Below are 18,835 nucleotides of genomic sequence, written 5' to 3' on the forward strand. Positions count from 1 at the left end.
GGGTTGCAAAAACCCTAAACAAGCCGCTGCCTGGCATCCAAAGCTATACACGTCAGTGAGTCTTCACGTTTTGGTATAATCGCACAGAAGAAGCTGTGAGAATGTGTTTGTGTGCGTGTGTTTTACTTTATCCCGATCTGTCATGACATTAGTGTACGGCCTAAATGTGTCTTTAGTGTAACATCTTTTCGGTTGACACATAGTCACGACATCAGGATTGTTACCGTTTTAGTCAGAGAAAATAAGGCGGGAGAGTCGGCGAGCCCTCGAAATAGGCCTAAAAATAATACTGAAGTCAGACAGGGAAGCCTGACTGGGGCGAATCAGTGCAAAAAGAAATGTCTGAAGTTATGAAGTGATAAAGAAGAATCTCGGTTTCGGTCGCCTTTACCTCCACATGCCATACTTTGTTAGGCAAGAGGAACAACGCCTTTATCTTGTCTCCATAGTTTTCGCCACGTTTATGGGCACGTTCACGGTCACGGGCGGCAGATCTGGAAGTCTGGGAGTCTGCGTGAGGAGGCGAGAACTAAAACCGCAGTGTAATTCATATCAATGTTTTTATGACTGCGCATTGAAAATTGATTGCCATGACTTTGTTCATGTGCAAATAGATTTCTGAAGGTATTTTCCTCTTTCACCCCTACTTTTATTGCTTATTTACGTGTCTTAACATCAACCACTGAATCCTGCATGGGTTGCGTTTCTTTCGTTTAGTGAGGTCACCGTTAGAAAACGGGTTTGAGCTGCTATAAAAAGTTTAAGTCCAGACTGTACCAGTCAAAAAAAGTGTATTTTACAATGAACTAGCGAGGACCTGTAATGGAAAGATTGAACAGTACTACACAACTGTGTTCAAGGCCAACTCGGTTACAGCGAGGGACCCGCCTAAACTCGCAACAGCGGGAGAATAAGTTGTTTTTTGGGGAAAGCGCATTTCAGAAACTCGGTGCTTATGATTTTTTTAAATCAATATGTAGAATTAAAAAAAATGTAATCATAGGCTTATGTGTGTGCTCCCTTAATTCAGAGTGAATGCAGTGCATTATCCGTCATGTACAACGAGTAAGCTATAGCAGTGAAATGTTCTCAGCATGTTATTGATGTGAAATAATCATAAGTCATGTTCTGCAGGATACTTTTTCTGTAGGTGACTTTTATATTTTTTCTTCCAAACAAATGCCAACAAACTAAAACTTTTTGGACTCAAACGTCTTCAAAGAATGTATTAGTATTATTATTATTATTATTAGAATTATTATTACTAGAATTATTATTAGAGAGGGAGGACGGTCTATTAGACCTATTAATGTACTTGCTTTTTGCAATGTGCTCAGTGTTGCCCCTTTCTTTACCCTGTACTTGTGTACAACTTTGTTCAATGAAATGACATATGTTGGTATTTGCATCCTATTTGAGGAGGCCTTATCGCTATGTAATAGGCTAGTGCTTTATGTTATTGACCGTCTTGTAACAATATCGCATTCCATAGGCTATAGCCTATTTGTGGTTGTAAGGGCTGGAAATGTAGGCCAAAAGTGTATAGTGTCAAGAATGGTAAGAAATGGTATGTAAGGTTTGTTTAATTTTTTAAAATTTTACAAATGTTTTTATTTTTTTAATATTATTATCATCATCATCATTATTATTATTATTATTGTTTTACCATTCATGACATTTAAAAAAACGACGTTTCAATGTAGTAGTTGTTTATTATCGTTATTTTATGTCACTCCGATTGCATTCCTTTCTTTGCGCTTGTAAGGATTGCTACGTTGTCTTGTAAAAGTAATAATGATATGAATGTATATGCGTAAGGTCTTCAATAAAACACAGTATTGAAAAGGTTACTGGCATTAGCCTGTTATTATGTTGCTTATCTGAATTTTCTGCTTCAACACCAATGATAACTGTGGGGATTATTTTATTGGACGTGACCTGTAACACGGTTTAAAAGCTACACGCGTCCACCACACTGAAATAAAGATTTGAACATTAATAGGACATTTGAAAGCATTTGAAAGAGTGTTTTGTTGGCACATTAATTACACATGCTGTGAAACGTAAGAAAATAGAGCCCACACAGGGGGAGCTTTTTATTTTATTTATTTATTTATTTATTTTATTGTTGCCGCAACAGATGCAAAGGTAGGTTATAGACAAATAGGTAAAAATGCAAAATTGCATCCAGGTGCATATTTTAAACTAACACTGAATATTGTGTTTATAAAGCCTGGGACACAACAACAACTACAAAACACCTAGACTGGTTTAAAGTAAAATTCCCTTTTCCGTCCTTGTGGTTTCTCTTGAAGTTCGACCTAATCAATGTCACTGGTATGCTACAAGCCTATAACGGCGCAGCTAAACACGCAATAGCTCTGTAAAGCAGTAATGGGGTTACACCCCAGTGCTCCATATAGTCGAGCCCTTTGGACTGCCTTTTCCTTGTGTATCCCATCTTCTGCCTTGCAGTGCGGATTTATAAGTGTGATAATTATATATCAAAGTAAAGTTTATTATAACATGCACGCAGACCAAATAAACATTCTTCTCTTAAATGACGTGCACAGTACGCACACACTCCTTTACAATGAACCGTTTCTAAAATCCACAAGGCTCTCCCTACTGGCAAATGAGTGTAAAGCAATGCGCGGCGGTGCAGCGTTGTCCTGTCAGCTATCTAAACATGCAATTGTACGTTTGTCTTCAACAGTTTGCAGTCTGAGTTATGGTGAAGTAGGCTATGTTCACTGGAAACTGCTGTGCTGTCTGCATTTGGAATCAGATGTTGCCATTTCAGTGAACTGTGAACGTCTGCTCCTTGCAGCCGCCTGACTCGAATGACATTCCTGACTTGGTCTGTGCGTGATCAGGCATACATGTACAAATGTAAGATTGCGTGAGCTCATTGCTTGGCACAATCCCCTTGGTGTTCGATTAACTATTGCCTCGGATATTTATGATTTAAGATATATCAGCGAGCTTTTGAAATTTCGAAACGTTTATTTTGAGTTGATAAAAGTCTTGCAGGAGTGTTACCGGAGCTATATCATATTGCTGTTTACGCAAGTAAAAGAAGCTGATATGTGTGTCTGTTTACCTTAATACCGACAACCACCTTCCTTAGTTAGGCGGATCTTAAACCGCAACAAAAGCCTTTCTAGTATTTTCATCAATTCAGAATTATTTTTGTACTTTTATGTGCTACATATGATTTAATAAATATAACGGCTGTACGGTCCTCCGTGAGGTTGTCTGTACACACTGCTTCAAAAACGGCACGATGTATGTGCGGATACGAAAACAAAAATCTAAATGCTGATTTTTTAAGTAACCCTAGTAAATGTAATTAACACTTCTCCAATTGTTTATGGATTTAAATACATGACACTTCAAGGGAAGGCGTAAATGAAAGACACATGCTGGCATCATGTTGATTTTGCTTTGGCCTACCTGATAAAACGGTAGGCCTAAGCAAAATCTACATTTGAAATAGTTTCGATATATCACGGCAACTGAATTTTAATCATTTCTTTACCTTTAAAACAAGAAAGCAGTGCGTAATATTCACATATTTTCCTTTTTACGCAGCGATGACAACACACATGTGTCCGTGTATGTTTTAATGAATACACAGTGCATCATATCCACAAAGCGACGCCAATCTGATGCAAAACATTACTCGTTAAGCGCACCTAGTATTTGTTGCAATAATTAACTAAGACTATGAAATAATGCCAGGCGATCTTAAAGTGGCTTTATTGAATTTGATCACCGAGAGGACGTCGTTCATAACAGCTCCAGCCTTTTCAGGTCATCAAACGCGTTGTTGACCATGAAAGGAGATAAAATTGTATCTTATGTTTGTGCGTTGCCTTGTTAAATTGGTAAGAAGAGAATGGCATACGGAAAAAGCACAATCGTCTTTCTTGCTTTTTGTTTAATCGCAAACCTCCGTGGCCATACTATGTTACAAATATACAAATATATATTTTAGAAGGAGTCAGAAAAACCTGTCATGAAGCGCTGACAACACTGGCAGAAACTCATTAAGGTTCCATGGATCTGCTTCTATAACCCGCAAAAGAACCTATTGACATGAAAACGAGGGCGAGAAGCAATAGATATGAACCAGGATCCATGGTTTGTAACAAACTGCGGTAGATTAACGCTCACTTAACAAAGAAAGAGTAAAGTGCAATTCACAGCAGCAACAATTTGCATGACACCTTAATTCGAATGTATTTTGACAGCTACGTAATTAGACTAAGCACCCAAACAAGTCTACTTTCAGCACAGCGTGAATGCGATTAGTGTCATGACTAAATGACACAAACACTCGTGTGTATTTAGAGGCTAGTTCAATGCGTCATTTGTGAAATGGTTGGATTTTTTTGGGACTCATTAACTTGACAATCAAGCCTTTGAACTGTGTCGAATCAAATGCCGAACACGGAATTTTAACTTGAACTTCAAGCCAGAGTTATCTGTTAATATTATTTCTTACTTACTTTTTGTAACTTGTTTATTTAGACAGAGGATCTTTGCTTCACTTTATCATTGCTTGGAAGGTTTTCCACGTCCGGAAACACCAGTTCACGACGCCATTACCTGCCACTCTGTTCTTCTAAGGCTAAAAATGATTACTGCGTAATATCTAATTTTAGTTTGCCTTTACATGTCTTGTCTGCATTCTAAAGTGATCGAATTCCCTTTCTACAAAATGATGAGTTTAAAAAACCAAAAACAATCAAAGATATGCTTTGCGTTTCCAGACAATCTGGTGATATTTGGCGTTGCAGGGTTTTACAATAGGTCTTTCACAGCTCTTGAGCACTTTTGACTTTGAGACTGGCTAAATCTGTTTATGGCAGCCTGTCTCCGCGTCCCAAAGGTCACTGAGCTTCACAGTGCCCTTCGCAGAGAACTTGTGTGGAGTGTGGTCTACGTCCCCCGTCACCCCACTGTCGTTTATGGTACAAAGCTGGCCTGAGAAATAGAAAGCTCTGTTATTCCTACTAAAGTGTGTGGCAGAGGGGGAGTGTGGAGTGTGTGGACGTGCGTGAGTGTGAATGTGTGTGTTTTAAAGGAGACTGTTAATGTGATAAAGAGAAGATAGGTAGGATGCTCAACGTAAGAGATCTATATCGTTTTACGTCTTTCAGAACTATTATATATTGATTTTGACATGATTTGAAATGAGTTCGCCACTAGCTGCTTTTTTTCTGAAATGCACGCCCGTATCAATTTGTTTTTCAATAGCATCGCGCCTCCCTTAATACGGGGTGTGAAGGTTTCATTGCTCTCTCAAAAGAGCCGAATTCCTTTTAGACCAGTTGTCCCTGGTGTAAAGAAAGGCAAAACATTTCAGAATCGATTGAAATCATTGTAATGTTTCTCGATCAGCCAGTTGTATTATCACGGCAGGGCTTTATGTTATATTTTCGCAATAATATAAAGAATGTAAACATTGTGCACAGCGCTGGTCAGCTCGTGTTTATGCAGTATGGCGCTATATAATGCCGGTATTTTGATTGAACTTTCTTTCTTTTTTCTTGACAAATTGTTTGATTTTCTCTCTAAGGCGTTTTTAATTGGCATTCCGTATTTTTGATAGAGGACTTGTCTTTCCAAGGGCGACTCTTTCCAAGGGCCTTAAAGTGCCCACTGAAGGTCAAGTATGCAAGCATGGAACTGCATTAACTGTTTCATACATGGTGAAAATTTTTGCGTCACCTGTTCAAGTTTGATCAGCGTTGGTTCAAGTCATGTGTGGTGTAGCTTCAGCTATATTACCGTCTATTATTTTATATGCATTGGCACGGTGTAAATGTAAGGGCTCCTTAAAAAGCAAACATATATCAGAGCTAACACAACATTAGCACTAAGTTTAAGCAAGTATTTCAAGCAACAAAACCGACTTTTGACACCCACGCAGAAATCAGCCACCAGTATCTCAGTTTGCATTAACGTTCAAAACTTTATCACGATTACCCTGCTGTATGCGTGGATATGTACATTTTCTCATTTGGGCTTGGTAACATCAGAAAAGATTAGATCAAATATTAAAAACAAAACAATAACCTCAGGAATTTCCTTGTAACGCTTGAAAAAAAAAGAAAAGAAAAGAAAATAGTATAATTATTACACTAAAGTTGAGTTATGTCAAAATATGACGAAACCAAACAAAATGCATTATCTCTAAGTTAGCAAATTCAAAATAAACACATGCGTCACGCTTGGGTCCGTCCAATGCGTAATATCGTAAGCACGGTAAAAAAAAAAAAGGAAAGAAAAGAAAACGTATTTATTCATTTCTTCACCTTTTAAATGCCCCTTCTTATTATGTGATATGATTAAAAAAAAAAGATAATTTAGGTATTTTAGAAGATTAACTCTAGTAAATAGAAGATTCCAGTGCACGCCGAGCCTAAAAATATCCTTCTAAATACATCAGCATGTGACAGACCATAGCCTCAAGTAGGCTCTTCAAATAAAATGCTCTTTATTCTGACTTTTGTAGAATAGTATTAACCGTGAAGCCGAGTGTCCCTCTAGCAAAACACAAATAGAAGCTCACGTTTAGTTCCTCTAGAATTTGTTCAGATAGACTCGCTTCACTGTTCCTCTGCTTAAATGGTTTCCAGGTCTCTCTCTCTGTGCTTTTTAGGGCGTCGAAATAACACATGGGAGCTGAATCCAGTAGTCACTATACTGAGCGATTTCTTGTGATGTGCAATCATTTAATACTTCTAATAAAAAAGAGCGTTAACACATTGTTGTGAAAGCTTTATGTCCTTGTGGTTGAAAGTGAAATACACTCTGGAGATTGCTCTAAATGTAACAGCAACACACAGCCTTATCTTGTCAGCTATTGTTGTCACCACAAACGCTTTACGCTAGGTGCACTCACGAAGATCTTAGTTTAAAAAAAGAAAAAAGAGTGAGAGAGAGAGAGACAAGAAAAACAAGCCTCTTTAGTGTTGCCTGGAACTCTTCACAGCTCATACAGGGAAGTTTAACTGCCCGGCTTACATCCAATTAAACTTATCTAGGCCATGAGGGGACAGTAATATGATTACGCAGGCTTCCCACATTTAGCCTTGACTTCAGCTAACTGTAGAGCAGTGTCCTGGTAAACTGCACCCATTGTGTATTTGTGTGTGTGTGTGTGTGTGTGTAGCTCTGTGTCTGTGGTGAAACTTGTATCTTTTGGCAATGGCTTTATCGACACTTTGGCGCAACCCCTTTCTTTCTTTCTTTTTTTACAAGAAGGTGACGCCTAGGCTAACAGCTGTAATTTTGGTGCTAGGTAGCAACACATAGCTTAAATTCCTCAGACAGCTAACAGTGCTTTGACAGTGATATTTAAGGGAGTATTAGCAAAGCACCAAACTGAACATTGTGTCTGAAGACTACTGGAACGTGCACTTAAAATGTTTTCATTGTCTGAGTTATTTTTAATTAGAATTATAAGGAGACATATCTGGGATACAGGCCATTTTGCTTTAAAACTCTGCATACGCTTTGCCTGCTCATTTGGTGCAGCCTTATCAAACTTTCCTGGGTCCTACTGCTAGCGGAATTTCTGCTCCGGCTCCCACATCCAGTGAAATAAACACATGGTAAATCCTATTCTTTCACTTTTGTTCCTTGCGCACCAAGGTGAAAGCAGTCAGTGTTTGAACCCACAGGAAGCGGATATTGCCAAGTGATGTACGCTGGCTGGTCATATTTTTCCATATTATGACAATTACCGCAACTTAAATGCAACCAGGAGTGCCATTTTCCATTTGTTTAAATGTAGAAATACTTCAGAGTCCAGAGAAGCCTTTCAGTGTTTCTGTTGTCGAGATCAGCAGCTTTAACCTTTAAATTTTATTAGTGCATCGCTTATTCATACCCTCGCATTACTTATTTATGCCGGGCTATTACGCATCATTGAAATGATTATGATGAAGAAATGAATTGCCAGTATTGTTTTGGACTGTCTGCCTCGATTCTGTTATTGCCCGCTGAAAGGAAAGTTTGGAGTTTTTATTTATTGTTTTTTTTTTAAATTATTATTTATTCTTTATTTCTTGGATGATATTATGATCAGAGCGATGCTCACACAAGGATGCATTTTAAATGTCATAATTCAGAACCCTTATTACAGCCAAGGCCAATTAGTATGGCGGTTTTTCGGGTTTTAGAAATTCAACTTCAAATGCAAGTCTCGGGTTTATTTTTATTATTATTTTTAATCACACAGTGCACTATGTATTTCATAGTGTTAATATTGGCAATGACATTTTGATGCGGGAATTATTATTGTTGCTGCACAGCAGCACAACAGTAATGGAGCAGCATGTGTCAAACATGTGTCCATATAGGCCACAGGGCCAGTGTGTTTACACAAATATTTCCAGAGCTGTCATTGTTAATGAGAAAAACAAAATAAATAAATACAGCAGCCGGGCTTCACGCATCACAAATAAATTCTTATTGTCTTTTTCTTTTTGCTTATCTCAGTATATTTTATTCCGAGTAACTTTGAGTAGATATTTTGCCTCGCAAACGTCCCAAACGCCAGATTTGAAACTTTTATTCCGATATTCGTGGAACAAAAGACCAGATTTCTTAAATATTTCTTAAGTGCGTTTGCCGGCTCGAAGTAAAAAAACAAACAAACCCAAACATAAATAAAAAATCAAACTGAAATTAATCTCGCTGCCTCTTTGTAGAAAGGTTGCACAATATCCACTTCCTGAAATCCAAATTCCTCTCATTCTCAGCGTTTATGGTTTTCTATGGAACAAAGGGATTTAGCGTTACTACAGCCATTCGCAGTTTTATGGTGGACGTAGAGAGGATTTTAGTGGTCAAATTCAAGTGCTGTGTCTGGACAGCTGTCTGCTTTCTTTGTACTTGGATTCAGGATGCATCATGTGAGGCAACCTTTTGTCTGTAGGGGTAGTAAACAAGCTAATGCCATTGCCACGTTTTCACAAATTCGCCTGCAGTGGAATCTCACTTCCAATGCTTGAGGTCGGATGATGTTGCTTCTTCTTCCCATTGCTGTCGGGAATCACCGAAGTCACTAACTTTCTTTGAATTTATATATGTATAGCAACACAGGTGTCCCCGAAGATACTGCAACAGGACGATATTGTGTTATTGGAAAATTGGGTAATAATTTGAGAGTATATTGCAGCGTTTAGGAAGCAGCCTATAATCATAAACAATGGGCCATCATATTAATTTCACCTTGAGATAGTATCAGTTAGTCTATAAAGATTCTGAGATGGCCCTCAACAGTACAATTAAAAGTTTACAATGACGCAGGAAATCACACGCAGGCGCATCTTTTCTCCAAACAATTCATTTTATTGGAATTTTTTTTAAAGTTCGAGGAACACGTCCCTGTCTGTCACGCACGGATGAATGTCGACATCCTGGTGAAAATAAAATAATCAGAGCAGCTTGGACCATCAGCTGGGACTTATTTAATTTTAGAAGGAAACGTCGGATGCACTCCTACTACTCGGTCGATAGGCCTTTAAGTAGCGCAGCGCATTACTGAAAGGACTAATACTTGCTCTGCTCTGCATCTTATAGATACTTATAGAAGGATTTTCATGCCAATAAAGTCCAACCACACCTTTTCCAAACTTATAAATCAGAACATTTTGAAAGTGTAAGCTATTCAACACATTGAATATTCTGAGGAGTGTTGCCAATAACCACTCCAAACTGGAATAATACTAAAGCCAGTCATTTGAGGTACTAATTATTTGTGTGTGTGTGTGTGTGTGTGTGTGTGTGTGTGTGTGTGTGTGTGTGTGTGTGTGTGTGTGTGTGTGTGTGTGTGTGTGTGTGTGTGTGTGTGTGTTATATCCAGAGTCAAATGGAATAATTAGTGTGGACCGAATAATTTGCTCAACCAACATGCTTCACCTTGCAGTGTAATTACGGTTTCCTTCCCCGTTTTTCATTTGATGAACCCTAAATAACGTAACGGCAAAGTAATGCAATAGCCTGCTGCATAATTTTAAAAACATAACTATGAATGATTCAGACATGTGTTTATTAATCACGATTTTATGTGCAGCGAACTCGGATAAGCCCTTACGAGTGGAAATGCATCAAAAATAAATAATAGCTCATAATCTTCTTAAAAAGCGTAAAAAGACGAGTCATTTGCTGTGATTTGTGCAACTTTTTATAAATCCTGAAGCGCTGACGGAGCTCATGGGGCTGCTTTTTAACGGGCTTATGCTTTATATGGGCTATATTCTCTGTGATTGCTAATCACTATCCTCCTTTCTTTTGTGTTGTGTGCAAGATCAGTATTCATAATTTGCAATTCATTGGTCAACACTTTTACATTGCTAGTAATCCAGTAGTACTCACTCGTAAGAGTGAGCGTAATTATTGCAATGGTAATATTAATTGCAATAATCTTACCTGTAAAACCATAACACTATGAAAATCATGCCATTGAGTGGACTCTGCAGTTTGTGCTATGCCTTTTTAAGGAGCTGTAGCTGTTTAGCTAGCCTACCAGCAGCCCATAAACATAAACATGCACAGCACATATCTTTCTAATTGTCATAAGCCAACAAACAGGAATCTGTTACTGGTTTTCTTAGTGGTCCCGTGGTGTTTGGAAATTATTCATTTGAACCTCCTCGATCTTACCTAAAGCCAACCACTCCTACACATCCAACTCTTCCAAATTGATATATGACAATATCTACTTTCGATCACGTGTCTGCGGGGCGACTTAGACGGATTGCACGTCATCTCGCCTTCCCAAATTTTCCCCTTCTGCTGCAGCTCCTATCCAAAACATCTATCTATAGTACGGAGCACGAGAGAGAGAGAAAGATGTTTAACTCGGTGAATCTGGGCAACTTCTGCTCCCAGACGCGCAAAGACCGGACATCCGAGTTTGGGGACAGGACGGGCTGTGCGTCCAATATCTACCTCCCCAGCTGCACCTACTACGTCCCCGAGTTTTCTGCCGTCTCCTCGTTTCTTCCACAGGCCCCGTCCAGACAAATCAGCTACCCCTATTCCACAAATCTGTCTCAAGTGCAGCCGGTACGGGAAGTTTCTTACGGCTTGGACCCTGCTAGTAAATGGCACCACAGAAGCAACTATGCGTCGTGCTACTCGGGAGAGGATCTGGTGCATAGAGACTGTCTTCCACCATCCACCATGACAGAAATGCTTATGAAGAACGAGAGTGTGTACAGCCACCACCATCACCATCACACCCACCCGGGCTCCAATCACCCTTCCACAGGTTTTTATTCCGGCGTGGGGAAAAACAATGTCCTCCCGCAAGGTTTCGATCGCTTTTTTGAGACGGCGTACTGCAGCAGCACGGACAATCAGTCAGACAATTGTTTACAAAAGGGCGAAGGGGAGAAGCTGGAAAGCGACTCCCAACAGCAACAGCAACAGCAGCCCACGGCGTCTGTACCCGGAGCCGCGGAGCAGGAAAAAGACCCAGAAGATGAGGAGGAACACACAAATTCAGGCTCATGTACGTCTTCCTCTGCAACAACCAAGGACGGCAACGCCAGCAAGAGCAGCCACTCGAGTAGGTATACCGAGCTGTAAAATGGGGGAAGGTTAAGGGGACTAACCCGGTGTTTTGTCGGTCAGATTTTATGTGGAGTTTTATAAGCATTCAAACGATTTTATTATAACCCTACAACGCTCTTTCTTGCAACGAGAAGAATTTTTACGATGGGAAAGCGCTTTGAAAAAAAGGGGATGTTATACACAGACGCCTCTATGGTGAGAGTCTGTGAAATTTTTAAGAGAGAGCTATTGTGACAAATGTTAACTTTGATCATGAACTTGCGTTGGGCATTTTAAGGGATTTTCTCGTTGGGCTGTCGAGAGTAAAAACCAATTGGGCAGAACATTGCTTTTGGCGTCTTGTGAATTTTCTTTTAGTACACGGTTTGCTCGCAAAACACATGCTGCGAAGAGTATTACACACTTTACGGTTAAATGCATCTATCTATCTATCTATCTATCTATCTATCTATCTATCTATCTATCTATCTATCTATCTATCTATCTATCTATCTATCTATCTATCTATCTATCTATCTATCTATCTATCTATCTGATGATAGATTAGAAGCGTTTCCTTCATTTACGAGCACACTTAATCGTGTTTTCCCTTGTATGTGGAGATTGCATAGGCTGCACATTATTCCACTTCCCCACAATCCGCTGAAAAAGCTTAAATTCATTAATGTGCATGTTTCCTTCCGCACATTAGGCTTCTTTTCTCCTATGATTTGTATGAGGTCGCCTGTCATTTCTATTAATGACTAACTTTATCTAAAGAAATAAATAAAATAAAAAAAATCTAAAAATGGATTTTATTTTTAAAAGGAAATTTTAGAGATTGGGTGCTTGTGTTCAGAACATATTTAGCCTCATGTGCATTGTTTTAGCTCAGCTAGGGAACAGACACAAGCTGAGACCGGTGTTTAGCCCTCTTTCACACACACATAAAAAACAATAAAAAACACACACATTTCCCTGGTCACCTGTTTGATAAGACCTTACAGGGCCACAGAGGTCTTGGTATGGCATTGCAGGCAAGGGCAGTGCATTTAAACCCACTGCCAAAAGATTGTGTAAATTGTTAGTTTAGCTCCAGGGGAATGTGGCGCACATAATGCGGTGAAATACTTTTGTTGTTGTATATTTATAACAGATAAACACGTACTTAAAGGCTGTAAGTTGATATTATTTACTCCAAGCGATTCGGATATTTAACACTCTTTATGGTTGGTTTATCTGATAGCTTCAGCCAGTTCACTAGATGAATGCTGACTGAAATGTTATCAGTACTAATGCCACTGAAACTGAATTCTTAGCATCTGGCGCCTCTTCAGCACTTAAGCTCGCTGTGACCCCCTTTAAAAACGCATTGCTGTTGTTGTTGTTAATTAATGTAACGCCGCTGATCATTTTCCGTGGCAGCTCGACTTTATTTTGAATTTTATTTTTCACTTTTATTTCTTCTCCAGGCGCTCCTCGAACAAGGAAGAAGCGGTGTCCATATTCCAAGTTTCAGATTCGAGAGCTGGAGCGGGAATTCTTCTTTAACGTTTACATCAACAAAGAGAAAAGGCTTCAACTTTCCCGAATGTTAAACCTCACCGACCGCCAGGTTAAAATTTGGTTTCAGAATAGAAGAATGAAAGAGAAGAAGCTGAGCAGAGATCGCCTCCAGTACTTCTCTGGAAATCCCCTATTGTGAGCAGGAGCAGAGAGTGTCACAGTGTGGGACGGTGGCATTTAGACCCCCTCTTATCTCACTGAGTTGTCACTGTGGGCATACCCATTTTCTAAGGCAGCCCACATCACCAACAGTGCAATGCTAAAGTGGACAGTGGCAGAAATAGGCCTGCATGGGATAAAAATCGCCATTTTCTTATAGCCCTACGGGCGGCGTTGAATTTCTAGCTGGTCCCCAGAAAAAGGCCTACACGATTAGAATAATCATTTATATGCTGTTCTTGAATATGTCCCTCTATTTATCATGATTCTTCATTGTGTTTATTCTATTGTTCACATATTTGTTAAAAACAATATGAAATATAACAAGCATTTTGAATCCTTTATTGCGCAGACAACTTTTAGCTCTCATCCCCAGCTCTGGTCTTTGTATATAGCTTATTCCCATCTAATTATTTCTTTACCGGAGTACGAGCAAATTATAGGAAATCTTTAATTAAGCTGCATATTTCGCCATTGAGAACTGTGACGTCCAATCTGTGAAAAAAAAGTATATCCAACTGTACAGAGTAGCCTATGCAATGTGCTATCATGACTGTAAATAACCGTATGTTGAATTTCCTTTCCGCTATCCCTGCTGCTATTTTTCAGTACAGTGCCCATTCAACTCTAACAGCTTTAACGCCAACACTTGTTAAATTATTTGCTTAAAGCGTTGCTGCTTTCGATTCCAGAGAGCAGATTGTCGGCCTGTGTATCATTAACATAATACCTATGAAATAAACAGAAAATCTATAGGCAAATCACAATGACTTTGTGCTGTTTGTCTTTTTAATTACTACCCTTACCAGTGGTTCTGTGTGCATTTATTTGTTACTTTGTGTTGGTCGTGAGTCAAAACCTTTTGGAAATACCAACTGCTCATAAATGCGTGTATAACCTAACGCTGCTGGCTTGCACACATAACATGTGCACACTTTAAACCTCTGTTAAATGCCAGTTCACGAGTCTACACGCATTTGGTGCGGTGGATTTGGTGTCGATTGGGAAAATAAGGAATAGTGGCTACACTTGAGGGCTTTTTGACAATTTTAAGGTTACATCGGTGTAAAAAGGATTATGTTTGAATTTTAGCACAACTGTTAAAAAAAAGAAAAGAAAAGAGAGGTGAAGCTCAGATCTTAGAAATGTAGAGAAGAAGGGTTCAATGATAACCTCTTTTAGTGCCCACTAAATGGAATCGCCACTCTTGTAGTCTAGACACTGCCATAAAGACACAGGCACTAAATGCCTATTTTTCTCTTAATTGCACCGTCTGTTCGGGGGAAATGGCGTTCACTTCCGCAGTAAATAGTAAACAAGCAGGACTACATGTCCGAGGAACGTTGCAAAGAGGTTTCGACATGAGACAGACATAGACATAGACCGACTGTGTCTATATATATATATATATATATATATATATATATATTTATATATATATATATATATATATATATATATATATATATATATATATATGCGGGTGTGTGGATTGTGTGTGCGCATGTGTGTTTAGTTTGTGTGCGCGTACGCTAAACATATGCGCATGATGATTGCACGTGTGCATTAAGTACAATTTATAATTAAATGTAGTCTTTGAACTTCCATAATGTCAAGGCCTTCACCTTTAACCCGATGCAATAAAGTGGAATCAAGGAGCCCCTTTAGCCCGGAAATGTGTGCAGCGGCGGAATGGGCCAATAAGAGTGAGTGGGAACAGAAAATGGAATGTGTACAGAGAACAACTTTGACCCCTCGCATTAAACTACAGCAGGTAACTTTACCAGCTTTAGCACGTCCAGTAAATACACTTTATTGTCCTTGTAAAATGTATACGTTTTCACGCATGAGGCGTTTTAAAACATTTTGGTGTAAACTGTAGATCTGGATTTGTATTCTCTAAGAAAAGAAAACGTGCTGGTGTGTGGCTGTCCCAGTGTATTTGTCGTAATGGGAGGTTCTGTAAGTGCAAATATGACGGTTTGTGAGTGCGTGGGTGTGTGGTCCTTGTGAGTCAGTCTACCCTTTGATTCTTGACTTAACAAAAGACTGCACGGGCTGTTCTGATCAACAGAAATATTACCGCACCGTTTGCACGTTGTTGTGTTTCCTCCCATTGGTGTGAATTTGGTTATTTTCGGAAATAAGGTTTTTCTTCAAGTTAAACGGTTTAAAGTGGGAAAAGGGGGGGGGGGGGGTAAAAGGGATGACCGGCGCTTTTTTGTGCATCTCTTTAGAAGGTCATGTATTTTATCTGCATGAAGTGAAATCAGACTTAATCTGCCCGTCTTAGTATATCATCAGGGATGACAGGGGGCTGTTCTGACTCAAGAAAGACGAAGCACGCTAGCCGACCAGATCAAGGCTATACCAGCCCCTCGTCGCCACACCCACCAACCTTGGCCCTGGGACAGTGACGTGGTAATTTGTAGGTTTCTCCAACACCCAACGTCACTAACAGAGAGTGCTGCAGAGTCTTCTGCAGATGTTGTCTCTCAGCCACACGGGGGCCAGGACTCTCCCGGCCTCTGAGAACTGCTTTGTTTCCTCAACGGGATCTTGAAAACGTTTCCTGATATAGATGCCTCGGTGACATCACTGTAGTATTATTAGGTGTAGTAGTAGCAGACATCAGTTTTGGCGATGTGTGACAAAAGGACCGTCCACTGTGCTGGAATGCGGCTCTCGCCATGCGTCAGTCTGGCTTGTGCACTTGGGTGTTGCGGTGATGAAAAACATGGCGGTTTGTTTCATTTAGAGCAGAGGAAAGAGAATGGAGACGATGTAGCCTGGGTCCATTATTATGCACGAGGAAATTTATTTAATTCGCCTACATAATAAGTAATATTTTTGTGCCATAAAACTGGTAATAAGATCATGTTTTTATTTATTATGCACAAAAACTAAATTATAAAATAACACCGGAGGGTGTCTTCGTCTTGTGCGTGTTTGTGTGTCTTTTCCCCTCATAAACTTAGAAAAAAGAAAACATTTCACACCAGTAAAAAACTAAAAAGTTAATAAAAAAAAGTTAAATACAGGGAAAAAACGGTTACATTTTCCTTTCTGGTTCATTTTTTTCTTCCATTTTGTTACAAATTTAAGGCAGACATTTGTTTTTTTGTTGTTGCTGTTTTCATCTCTAAACTGTTCTGACTTTAAATTTGCTTTATTTTTCTTGTAAGTATACTTGGCGGTATTTTGTTACCCGCCTCCTGCAAATTCTAATCAAGTGATTATAGGCTATTGAATGCTTTTATACTACGATGTTGTACTTACATCTCAGCACCTAACCGGTTCTATTGGGCCATAAAACAGTTCGTCGCTGTAAAACGAGCACCTATTGCTGCAACCAACTAGCTTGCAAAGCGCCTTCATTTACATTAGCGCTTTTGTAGGCTGCCATTTATGGATTGTTGTCACCAAAATTAGTTTTGGTAAAACTTATCGAAAGTTTAAATCCCATGCACATGGCATCTGGTGTAAGGTATTCGGTAAAAAGGTAATAATGTAATCCTGCTGTACTTTGATGGTGGTTATCGCTTTGCTATTTAATTAAGCGCTTGCGTGATCCTGGCACCATAAATTTGAAGTTAGCCACGGAGTGGACAACAGCATGAAAGAGCTCACAAAGCACAGCCTGCCTACTTGCAACTGGAAAGATATTTTAAAGTGGCCGCCAGGAGCAAATTAGTTATGTCGCCCCAGTGGCTCCTGATTAGTGCAGGAAACCCACTACCATGTAGGCTGTCTCGCAGCATTCACCACCCATACCTGCTGGCATTATCATAACAACCTCCAGGTTTGCAATAATTTATACGATAAATTATTGCAGTAGTGTTGGTTGCTGGCTGAAATTTAGACAAGTGTAAAGACCATGGTAAAAACAAAACAAAAAACAGTGCCAGTAAAGTGCGTGTGTGTGTGTGTGTGTGTGTGGGGGGGGGGGGGGGGGGGGCAGCTTTTTCTTCAAAATGTTTAGCCAGACAACAAAACCGGCTTTAGGCGTCTTGCAAAAAAGAAAAAAATTGAAAAAAAGGAAAAAGGAAAAAATCCAGAAATTTTCAGGGACCACTTATTGGGAAATAAGGTGGTTCTCGCGTTTCCATGGGAGAAATGGATCTGTATAAACAAACAACATTCTGTTATGGAAGCAGAGAAGAATGAATGCCCATTGAAAGTTTTCCTCAGTTTCTTTTTAAGAAAAGCATAAAGGTGGGGATAATAACCCTGCTACATAGCTTTGCTTTAACTACCGCAATCTTTGGGCTCTACAGCAAGTACAACAGTTAGCTCCCCTCACTTCTAGCTTATGATAATCACAGTCACGCAAATCTGATTGTTTCAAGTGGAGCTCTTCTGCCATCATGTGCAGGGTGAATGTGCATTCTGCTGTAAGAAAAAAATAAACAACAAAAAAAACAATCAAGTCATACGCTCGTGTTTTTCTGTTATTATAGCCTCAAGCACAATTTCAATGACTGGTTTGTGAAATCACTGCACATTTTCCATGCTGCTGGCAGCTCTGCAACAGCACATTACTGTCCCATCTGTGGCATCCCAGCACACATTTTGGGTACTACCATAACAACAGGCGTTGTGTCATTTTACTTTATCATTTCAGATATATCACTCCAGTATGCACTTTTGCCAGGTTTGTGAGGTTTCTTTGCGTCTTTTGTGAAATGCGTCTGTTATTAAATCTAACTAGTGCGCATATAATTTGCTTTTACTCGTGACTGTTTCAGGCTTTGTGCTGAGTCGCTGTTACCCTGCGGGCTAGGTGGGAATGTGTCATAAAGCATTTTTGTGCGTGTTTGTCAGTGGTGTGACTTTGTGAAATGAGCTGACAATATAACGTGTGGGTGTTGTGTCCTTCTATGAAGCAAAAACCTGCTTTTGTTACACAATTTTTAGGTGTGAAAATTGGCTACATTTCTATTTGTTCTCTATGTTGTCTATATTGTCTCCTCATTGCCAAACACCAGGGTATTGTTTATGCTGTGGTGTTTGATGAACACGTTCACTACAGTAATGTATCCACACGGCCAAGATTGTGTTCGGCGCGTGTTTGGAAAAAAAAACACACAAAACAACCATCATTTACTCTGAGTATTTATTTCACCTACATTGACTATGTATGTGTGTGTGTGTGTGTGTGTGTGTGTGTGTGTGTGTGTGTGTGTGTGTGTGTGTGTGTGTGTGTGTGTGTGTGTGTGTGTGTATTCATTTTATACACATTACACACCGACACATAACCAAAAGCGCAAAGTGATACAAAATATGTTGCCCTTGCCTTTGGAAATGATTCTGAACTGGAAACAGCCTCGCGTGCATTTTCTTTCACAGAGTAAACAAGCAGGCTAACCGTCTCCGTGGTTAAAGCATTTTAAGAAACATTTTAAAGCGTTTAAACATAGCCTGCTTTAGCAGCCAAGTTTTACAGTTGCTGAAATACAAAATATGCTGAGGTCTAACTCGTTCTAGCCAGCTTTTCTATGTTAACGAGGAAAAGTCAACAATTAGCTAA

General features: G+C 39.5%; 1 protein-coding gene across 1 annotated transcript; it reads left to right on the forward strand.

The window, feature by feature from the left end:
- Positions 1–9,204: 9,204 nt before the first annotated feature.
- hoxc11a (homeobox C11a) lies at positions 9,205–14,072 on the forward strand. Its single transcript, XM_026154908.2, has 2 exons — positions 9,205–11,596; positions 13,053–14,072. Exons 1-2 carry the CDS (start codon positions 10,732–10,734, stop codon positions 13,283–13,285), a joined length of 1,098 nt encoding a protein of 365 aa, XP_026010693.1. The 5' UTR covers positions 9,205–10,731; the 3' UTR covers positions 13,286–14,072.
- Positions 14,073–18,835: the final 4,763 nt, after the last annotated feature.

This window comes from Astatotilapia calliptera, chromosome 20 (assembly GCF_964374335.1).
Source record: "Astatotilapia calliptera chromosome 20, fAstCal68.1, whole genome shotgun sequence".
NCBI lineage: Eukaryota > Metazoa > Chordata > Actinopteri > Cichliformes > Cichlidae > Astatotilapia > Astatotilapia calliptera.

Bases quoted from the DNA above. Each gene is read 5' to 3' on its own strand.
- hoxc11a (XM_026154908.2), top strand. From the start codon at position 10,732: ATGACAATATCTACTTTCGATCACGTGTCTGCGGGGCGACTTAGACGG. The intron at 11,597-13,052 runs GTAGGTATACCG...TTTCTTCTCCAG, and splicing joins CAGCAAGAGCAGCCACTCGA to GCGCTCCTCGAACAAGGAAG.